The sequence below is a fragment of the Eptesicus fuscus genome, chromosome 21 (genome assembly GCF_027574615.1).
Source record: "Eptesicus fuscus isolate TK198812 chromosome 21, DD_ASM_mEF_20220401, whole genome shotgun sequence".
Lineage (NCBI taxonomy): Eukaryota > Metazoa > Chordata > Mammalia > Chiroptera > Vespertilionidae > Eptesicus > Eptesicus fuscus.
Genome location: NC_072493.1, coordinates 49420334 through 49430325, shown reverse-complemented (window position 1 = coordinate 49430325; position 9992 = coordinate 49420334). Strand labels below are relative to the sequence as shown.

Here is a 9992-nt window from a genome sequence, read left to right as displayed (position 1 = left end):
CCCAGGAAAGGAAAAGACTGGTTTTTGGCCCAATTTCAAAGCTGTGAATAAGAAACCAAGATTAGCGTTAACTTCAGATGACCTCTGAAAGCCAGCAGCAACAACAGCCTCATTCCGGTAACTCAGCGTCTGAAAATGAGCACATCTCTGACAGTCACAAACTTCCAAATTTCAGCCAGTGAGCGCTCAGGCCCCAAAGACAGCCAATCAGTGACAGCTCAGGATGCTAGGTCAAACCACAGGCTGCCAAATATCCTCTAGGCAAAGGGAGAAACGACAAGGGGAAACTTTAAAAAGCATAAACATTTTGAACTAGATGAAAATAAAAATGCTACCGGTAGCCCTTGCCGTCCTTCAGTGGGTGGGTGGATGGACTGTGGTCCATCCATGCATTCAGGGATCACACATACTGAGAGTCACAGCAGCTTTATTTGCAATAGCCAAAAACTGGAAAACAACCCAAATATCCATACAATGGAATAACACCCAACAATACAAATGAATAAACCATTGGTACATGTAACAAGATGGGTTAATCTGAAAACAATTCTGATTAATGAAAAGCCCCATCCCCAGAAAGCATAAAAATCTGGAAAATGCTTGCTGTTTGCAAATTGTGGGAAAGGGGTTTGAAAGGCCTGGGAGGACAGGGCTCTAAAGGAGTCCCTTGTGCTGCTGTTGGACACGGTCACTGTCGTGGTTCGGTCATGGTTCCTCAGGCGTGTAACCATGACGAAACATTTCACACTCCTCATGTGCAGTCTTTCATGCCAATCACACCTCGATAAAACACACACGTACTTGCCCTGCCTCTTGCCAGGTCACATGTGCCAGCTATTTTGGTGCTGCCAGATCCCTCGCCCCAGGATTTAGAAGGGTGAGCCCCGAAGAGAGGAATGAGGTCCATCCACTTCCACGTCATACACAGGCCTCCGGGGCCCTCCCCGGCCTCCTCTCGTCAGTGCTGGGCAGTGATGGCCAGGCCTTCAGCAGCCAGGGAGGAGAGGAGCCCACTTACTTACTCCGACAGCGGCCGTGGCCACAGGAGACGCAGATGTCTGAGGTCCTGAGACCTTCTGTACCCTCTCCGCCTCCATGGGCGTTTGTAGGTGGCCTCTTTGTAAGACACAGAACCTCTCACCTGCCAGTCAGCCCGCGCAGTGGTCGAAGTATTGCTACACGAAGCATGATTCGCACCCCGCCCTGTGGCCTTCCAGTGGCTGACACCTGCCCAGGGATTCTGGGCACCAGGAGGGGACAGACGTCCCCCAAACGTGCCGGGGAGGATGGGACGTCTCCTCAGAAAAAGGGACCCGATGCACGGTGCTCCCAGAGGCGCTGGCGGTTTCTCAGCGTGGACTCTGGGCTCCAGGAGCCTGGGCTTGCAGGCCGCAGGAGGAGGCACACGACGGTCTCCAGTCGCTTCCCGCGAGCCCCGGACAGAAATGCAAACTGGGCCAAAGGGGCCCGAGGCCCGTCCCCTGCTGTCCCTCCTGCTGTCCCTTCTCAGGCACATGAGGTTGGTGCCAACAAAGGTGTCCCTCCCTTCGCGCCGGCAGCACTCAGGTTCCTCTCAATGGACGTCCCCAGGAGCAGGCCCTCCTGGAGCCGCCACAGCAGGCCTGTCCCGCAGCCGACCAGAGCCGGGCAGCAGACCACTGGTGGGAGGTGGGAGAGGACCAATGACACGGCTCTCATGTTTAGAGCCCATGCTACTTGGAGAAGAGAAGCCTTGTGTGGGAACCCCCAGCAGACTCCCGCTCGGATCCTGTGGCCAGAGCTCGACCACGTCCATCAGAACCCCGTCAGGGGATGTGAGGACCTTCCATGGCTCGGAGCACTCGGATTCCCTCCAGGGAATGAGAGCGTGTGCAGGGGTCTGCCTTCCCTGAGCATCCTGGAGTGACTGACACGCTGTGGGTCCCTGAAGCTGGCGGCAGCGATGGCTCCTGCCTCAGGCACTGGACAGCTCGGAATGTGCACCGTCCCTCGTGAAGACTCCCACCTCACGGCACTCGCTGGGCGTGTCCCAGGCTGGTGCGTGCATGTACGGGGCTCGCCTGCAGGCTGATGCTCCCTGTGCCCAGGTGCTCACACAGCTTCCTCTGGTGCGAGTGCTGAGGACGAACACGGAGACGGCACACACCCCGCATCCCTAAGGCTGTTCTCTGGTGTGAGCCTCCCAGGGCTACACAAGTCTAAGCGACGCAGCCAAAGGGCCCCCAAAACTGTCGCGGTCGTGAGGCCTTGCTCCGGCGTGAGCCTTCTGGTGCCGAGCCAGGTGGGAGCTCCTGCTGTAGGCTTTCCCACACTCGCCGCACACGTAAGGCTTTTCTCCAGTGTGCACCCGCCGGTGCAGGATGAGGCTGGAGTTGCGGCTAAAGAACTTCCCGCATTCGCTGCACGCGTAAGGCCTTGCTCCCGTGTGCACTTTCTTGTGCTGAACAAGGTGGGAGCTGCTGATGTAGGCTTTTCCACACTCGCTGCACACGTACGGCCTCGCTCCGGAGTGGACGCGCTGGTGCAGGATGAGGCTGGAGTTGTGGCTGAAGCGTTTCCCACATTCGCTGCACGCGTAAGGCTTCGCTCCGGTGTGGATCCGCTGGTGCACAATCAGGTTGGAGTTGTGGCTAAAGAATTTCCCACACTCGCCGCACTCGTACGGCCTCTCCCCCGTGTGGATTTTCTGGTGCTGCACGAGGGTGTCTTTGCGGCTGAAGGCCTTCCCACACTCGCCGCACGTGTACGGCCTGGCCCCGGTGTGGATGATCTGGTGCTGGACGAGTGTGTCCTTGCAGCCGAAAGCCTTCCCACACTTGCTGCACACGTAGGCCCTGGTGCCCGTGTGGACCCTCCGGTGTTTAATGAGGCTGGAGTTGTGGCTAAAGAACTTCCCGCACTCGAAGCATTCGTAGGGCCGGGCCCCGGTGTGGATCCTCCAGTGCTCAATCAGGTGGGAGCTCTGGCTGAAGAACTTCCCGCACTCACTGCACGCGTACGGCCGCTCTCCCGTGTGAAACCGCTGGTGCTGGGCGAGGGTGTCCTTGCGGCTGAAGGCCTTCCCGCACTCGCCGCACTTGTAGGGCCTCTCCCCGGTGTGGATGCGCTGGTGCTGGACCAGGTGGGAGCTCCTGCTGTAGGCCTTCCCGCACTCGCTGCAGTCATAGGACCGCTCCCCGGTGTGCACCCTGCGGTGCTGGGCCAGCGTGTCCTTGCGGCTGAAGGCCTTGCCGCAGTCGCTGCACGTGTGATGCCTCCTCCCGGGGTGCAGTTTCCGGTGCACCCTGAGGTGGGATGGGTGAGCGAAGGCCTTCCCACACTCCTCACACACGTGTGCCGCCTCCGCACCGTGACGTCTCCTGTGGTGAGTCAGAGCCCATGTCCCCTCGGAGGGAGGCCCCGGCTCGGCCGGCGGAGGAAAGGCGCTCGGGAAGGCGGCCCCGTCGTCCCTGCAGCTGAAGAGCAGCCGTGCCCCGCGGTGCCCGGGGCTGGCGCTGTGTAGGGGAGACTCTGCGAGCCCGGGCCGCCTGCGTGGGCTCAGCCCGCAGTGAGTGGTCCGGTGCCGGAGGCCAGAGCGGCCCAGTAAGTCCCTCCCGTCCTCTCCGCAAGGGAAGGGTCTCCCTGACGTGTGGGCGGCACAGCTCTTCCCCAACGCGGCCCCACCACCATCCCCGCCGCGGGGGCGCTCTGCGCTGTGCTTCTCCTCGTGCGGGTCAGCCTCTGCACGGCACGAGGGTCCTCTCGCCCCTGGGCCACGTGTGCACGGATCCTGCGTGGGGTGCGACCCCTGGACATCACCCAGGGGCACAGAGCCATTGAGGAGCGGGTCACACACCTCCCACGGGTGGGCTCTCTGGACAAAGGGACCTGGCTCGGGTGTCCCGTCCCACGGCACGTCTGCAGAAGCGCTCTGCTCAGGAGGGTCCGCCGCATGGTTGGCATCTTGCCAGCAACCTGAAAGCAGAGAAACGCTGTGAAGTGCACGTGGACTCGGCGGGAGGAGCGGCCCTGTGCCACCACACGCGTCACAGCCAGGAATGGGCCCAGGAGGGGATGAGGGAGGCTTCGGCCAGCGGGCAGTTAGGCTCCAGCAACAAGCGCCTCTCCCCGGTAGGATGCGCTGGTGCTGGACCAGGAGACGGATCTTGCGAACGAAGATGCGTGAGTGTGTAAGCGGATTCTCCCGGGACGGGCCTGCGATGGGCACGTGGCTCAGGCCGACAGCGTGGCTGACACCGCCGGGACGGTCTGAGCCAGGAGCCCCGGTGAGCTGGGACCAGGCTCCCGATGCACCCACACTGAGACAGTGGATGTTCACAGGGGTGAGCCACCAGATGTGGGGGCGATTTACCCTGCAAACGACTGAGGTGACGGAGCCGGGACTCACCCAGGGAGGACACGAGGGCGAAGTTCTCCAGCATCACGTCGCGGTACAGGCGCCGCTGAGCCTCATCCAGGAGCCCCCACTCCTCCCGGGAGAAGTACACGAACACGTCCTCGAAGGTCACACAGGCCTGAGGGAGGGGACAGGTCACCCCTCAGGCAGCAAGGAATCCCTCCCAGACCTCCCTGCTCACTGGGCCTCCTGCCCAGCTCTCACTGCTCACCGGGCCTCCCTCCCAGCCCTCCCTGCTCACACAGGCATTCCTCCCAGCTCTCACGAGCACCCCCCAGTCCCCATTCTCCGCAGCCCGCAGCTCAGAGGAGACACCCCCGGGTCCCCGTCCTCCCCAGCCCCCAGCTCCGAGGAGACACCAGGCCGTGGCACGGCTAGCGCCCGCTGTCCCCTCACTCTCTGATCACCGAGCCCAGCCCAGAGCGGAGCAGCAGGTGAGCCGACAGATGCATGTCACTGTGGGTCTGGCAGGAGGGGCCCCCACACTCCCCTGCCAGCCAGTACTGGTGTCGTCCAGACCCGAGCCTCCCCGACACAACCTAAGGCCGCGAAGTCACACTCATCCCAGCATACGGACCTCTCATCGGACCTCGCTGTCCTCTATCTGGAAAGACCTCCCTCCCGCTAACACTGACCACCTCCACACCACGTGCACCCCGAAACCCCTCCCCGAACTGTGCACAGTGGCCAGGAAGGGCTCCCCTGCGAAGGCCCAGGTGCCGTGGCAGGAGACGCAGCCCCGGGTCCCCAGGCGTGAGGTTCCGGTTATTGACAGCCCGGCCACCGGACCTGAAGGTGCCCCCTTGGAACTGAAGCCACAGCCGCCCCCATCCCACATCGGAACTCCTTCGACCAGAACCAAAATCCCGTGTCCCGTGTGAGGCCTCAGCTAAGGGGTCCCTGGGACTTCTTAAGCTAACAGCACCAAAGCCTGACGCCCCTGTAGCCACTGAGTTACTCCTCCCACCCGTGTCTCTCTCTCGGTTGAAGGCACCTCCATCCTCCTACCTGCTAAAGCAAAAGAAATAAAAAATAAAAAAAATAAATCCCCGGAGTCATCCAGGACTCTCCCCTTTCTCACCCTTCACAGCAGAAAACCCAGTCCCCCACTTAAAAACAGATGCAAAATCCACCAACTTCTGTCCTGTCCCGCTCCCCCCCGCCCCCCGGGCCAGCCACCAGCAACACTCGGGGAACACTGCAGCAGTTCCTTCCCCGCTTCCTCACTCTGCTCTCAACCAGCCGCAGCCAAAGGGGCCCGTGACGACAGGAGTCAGGTCATCGCTCAGGTCTCCCGGGGTCGCCACCCTCACAGACAGCCCAGCCCGCAGCCTGCCCCTCCTGCCCGCCTCCCAGCCCTGCCCCCCGGAGGCATCACGCAGACCTGGGGTTCTCTGAGGACTCCCAACGCAATCTTCCCTCCAAGCATTTGCTGCTCCTGGGCCTGATACCCCCTTCCAGTCCTCCTCCTGCCGGCTGCCAAGCACAGGAACCCCTCCAGGCAACCCCTGGCCCAGACTCAGAACGCTGGGCTGGAGATGAGCCCCTGGTGGGGGACCCCCAGACTTAAGCACAGAGAGAGGAGCAAGCGAAGAGACCCAGAATATCAGTGTCTCATCGGAAAACCGGGGGGCCCTGCTTTAGAAACATACACAGCCCTGGCCGGGTTGGCTCAGTAGATTTCAAGGTCCCAGGTTCGATTCCGGTCAAGGACAGGGACCTCGGTTGCAGGTTCGGCCAAGGTCGGGGCTCATGTGGGAGGCAACCAATAGATGTGTCTCTCTCACATCCATGTTTCTCTCTGTCTCTTCCCTCCCTTCCACTCTCTTTAAAAATCAATGGGGGGAGGGGCCTGACCTGTGTGGCTCAGTGGATAGAGCTTCGGCCTGTGGACTGAAGGGTCCTGGATTCGACTCCAGCCAAGGGCACATGCCCAGGTTGTGGGCTCCATCCCCAGTGGGGGGCGTGTAGGAGGCAGCCAATCAATGATTCTCTCTCATCATGGATGTTCCTCTCTGAAATCAATTAAAAATATATATACTAATTTAAAAAAATCAATGGGGGGGGGGGATATCCTTGGGTGAGGATTAAAAACAACAACAAAAACACACACCCCAAAAACAACCTTACAAATCCACAGGCTTCTCTAACCCCCACGGCCACCAACCACTCTGGTCCGTCCCCCCACCCCCACCCCCACCCCGGGAGGGTGCAGCAGACTCCATCGGCCTCCCTGCCCCCGACCCTCTTGCCCCCCCTCTTTCCACTCTGCAGTCAGAGGGAGCCCACTGACACCCAGGTCGGGTCCCCTCCCTCCTCTGTCCCACCCCTCCCAGGCGCCCACCGCCACCACCACAGAAGCCCCGAGGGTGCCCTGGGCATGACAGAAGCTGGCTCCCCCCTCGGGCTGCCTCCCGGACCCGCGCCCGACGCAGCAGAGACCCGAGGCTCCCGCAGCCCTCCCGGGGCAGTGCCGGGTGCCGGGGGGCCCGTGCACACCTCCCGCCGCGGACACTGGACGGGGAGCCTCGCCTCGGGTCGGCGGGAGGCGCCGCCCTGGTCCCTCCGCGGCCCTCACGCTCAGGAGGGAGCGGCCTCCCGCCACTCACCGCAGCCGGGTCCGTCGGCGCCGCGGCCGCCATGGATCCCGCGCGCGGACCGAAGCCGCGCACCTCCACGCGGCCGGGGCCACGGGCCGGCGTCGCACCGGGCTCAGGGGGCCGCCGCCGGGGCCAGGGCCTCGGACAGAGCGCGGCCCCCGCGGACACCTCGGCGCAGGGCCGCCCGCCCCCCGACGGGGACCATCGTGCGCCCCGCAGGCGCGGGGCGGGGGAGTCCTCGCCCCGTAACCGTCCTTCCGGCTCCCGGCCGAGCACCCCCGCGGCCAGCGGGCCGCGCCCCGAATTCCCAGCCTCAACTGCCAGCAGTGGACTGACAGTCCCGGCGCGGGCTAAATACGTCATGGCCCCGGCGCCGGAAGTCCCGCCTCTGCCTCACAGGCACCAGGAAACGCCTCTTCGGAGCGGCCATGACAACGCGTATGCGCCGGACACAGGCTTCTGGGTAATGTAGTTTGTTGGGCTGCATCCGAGCAGGCGCGGGGCACTGAGAGTCTGGTGAGGGCGGCGCCTAGGACTTCAGTGGGAATAGCGTCCTCGGGGGAGCAAAGCGCGTCTTAAAGGAGACGCACCCTATTTCCATGGTCTGCGGGGACAGTGCCACGTCTTCCTGAAGGTGATCCAGTCCTTAATCCTGGAAGAGGTGCCTCATCTCTCACCTTAGGGCACTGGAGACTTGTGTCTGTTTGTATTTAGGGGGAGGGCACTGAGATTTAAATTGAGCTAGGGCCTGGCCAGTGTTGCTCAGTGGTTGAGCCTTGACCTATGAACCAAGAGGTCACGTACATGTCCCAGTTGCCCCTGGATCCCCAGGAGGGGCCATGCAGGAGGCAGCCAGTCCATTAAGTTCCTCTCTCAGTGGTGTTTGTATCCCTCTATCCCTCTCCCTAATCTTCAGTTAAAACAAACCAACCTCCCCACCCCCCACCATGATATCACCTCACACCTTTAAGAATGGATGCCATGCCGAAACCGGTTTGGCTCAACGGATAGAGGGTCGGTCTGCGGACTGAAAGGTCCCAGGTTCGATTCTGGTCAAGGGCATGTACCTTGGTTGCAGGCACATCCCCAGTAGGGGGTGTGCAGGAGGCAGCTGGTCGATGTTTCTCTCTCATCGATTTTTCTAGCTCTCTATCCCTCTCCCTTCCTCTCTGTGGAAAATCAATAAAATATATTAAAAAAAAAAAAAAAGAATGGATGCCATCAAGATCAGTAAGCCCTGGCTGGTGTGGCTCAGTGGGTAGAGCGCCCGAGGGTCCCGGGTTCATTCTGGTCAAGGGCACATACCCAGGCTGTGGGCTCATCCTCAGTGTGGGGTGTGCAGGAGACAGCTGATCCATGATTCTCTCTCATCATGGATGTTTCTCTCTCTCCCTCCCCTCACCCTTCCTCTCTGAAATCAATAAAAATATATTTTAAAAAAACAAAAATAAGTCTGCCTTATGACCCAGCAATTCCACTTCTGGGTATAGAGCCAAAGGAGAAGAAAACGGGCTATGGAAGAGACATATGTACCGCGTGTTTATTACAGCATTGTTCACAACAGCCAAGAAGTGCGGACACCTGTGCCAGCAATGGATGAATGGATAAAAGAAGGTGTCACACACACACACACACACAACGGAGATTATTCAACCACGAGACAGGAGGAAATCCTGTCACATATGCAACACGGGTGGACCTTGAGGACATTATGCTGAGGTAAGTGAGACAGAGAAAGACAAACACTGTCTGATGTCCCTTATATGTGGCATCTGAAAACAAACAAACAAAACAAAAACAAACAGGACTAAGAAACAAGGAGTGGGGTGGCGGTTTACCGAAGGCTGGCGTGGGGAACAGGAGAGTGTTAAGGGTGCACACGTGCACTAGCAAGGAAATGGCTCCTGGAGACCCAGCACCCAGGACAGAGGTTACAGACAATGACATCATCATAACATCACACGTGGCACTTGTTCCCACCACAGACAACAGAGGTGTCAGCTAATGCCAGACGGCAACCACTGTGCAATATAAATCTGCCAGATAAATATACCGTACGTCTTAAAGTTACGCAATAGTGTGTCAGTTGTATTATTTCAAAAAACAACGAACATGTCATACGTTAATCTGAGGCCTTGAATGGTCTTAACTGGTACAGCAAAGCATGTCCCTTCACAGGTAAGGACTTCTCTCCTTAGATACGGCGTCTGTTAGGGAGCTCTCCCTCAGGCCCTAAGGCTTCATAAATGAAGTCTCCACATTTATCAGACTTACGCTCCTCACGGCCGAGAGTGTTTGCAACAAAGGAAGATTTCAGGGAACACCCGCGTGTGCTCTCGTGGGGAGGGCAGAGCGTGTGCACCGAGTCCGGTGAAGGGAGGAGGCCAATTCACCCCAAGCCCGGCTGCCCTGCCCCCAGCAGCATCATGAGGAACTGCCCTGGGCTCGCAGGGAACCAGAGAGAAGCCACGGTGCTCTCCCCTGTCACATCTCCTTTTCTCCCCGCCTTTACGTCGGATTTTTTCTTAAACTCTTGTGATTGCTTTTCCGTGCTCACTGAGGGCAGCGCTGCAGCTGAAGGGTTTGGTCAGTAGCCCCGGCCCTCCTCCTCCATCCATTTTCAGAAGCAGAAGGAGGTCCGCACTGACTCCCGTTTCCAGTGACTCTCTAGGGACAATGGTGACGCCTGGCCTCCGGTTTCCTCCCAGCGACGACCCCTGCGGAGTTTCTGGGGAAACCCTTCTCAGATGCCGTAAGACGTTCCTGCTGGTCTAAGGTTTTTCCTGGGAGCTCCATCCACAGGGTCTCCCCCAGTATGAGTCCTCGGCACGTGACGGAGGCGGGTCCACTTGCAAAAGGCCTCCCCGCGTCTCCCTCCTCGCAGGGCCTCCCCGCACCGTGGACACTGAGAGGCTGGGGGGGGCGCAGGTCCACACGCACCGCGTTGGCGGGTGTCTCCTCGTGTGCGGAGTCACTCCGGCGGCCACCAAAGGCTC

The 9992-nt window shown here is 60.1% G+C and overlaps 1 protein-coding gene across 1 annotated transcript; it reads right to left on the bottom strand.

The window, feature by feature from the left end:
• Positions 1-410: 410 nt before the first annotated feature.
• On the bottom strand, positions 411-7327 carry ZNF304 (zinc finger protein 304). The gene is made up of 3 exons (XM_054710411.1): positions 7006-7327; positions 4388-4514; positions 411-3954 (listed from the first exon to the last, which is right to left on the bottom strand). The coding sequence occupies exons 1-3, from the start codon at positions 7036-7038 to the stop codon at positions 2189-2191; spliced, it is 1926 nt and encodes a 641-aa protein (XP_054566386.1). The 5' UTR covers positions 7039-7327; the 3' UTR covers positions 411-2188.
• Between the last annotated feature and the right edge of the window lie 2665 nt (positions 7328-9992).

Bases quoted from the DNA above. Each gene is read 5' to 3' on its own strand.
- ZNF304 (XM_054710411.1), bottom strand. From the start codon at position 7,038: ATGGCGGCCGCGGCGCCGACGGACCCGGCTGCG. The intron at 4,515-7,005 runs GTGAGTGGCGGG...CCCCTCCCTCAG, and splicing joins CGCCGACGGACCCGGCTGCG to GCCTGTGTGACCTTCGAGGA. The intron at 3,955-4,387 runs GTGAGTCCCGGC...CTCTGCTTTCAG, and splicing joins CGCCCTCGTGTCCTCCCTGG to GTTGCTGGCAAGATGCCAAC.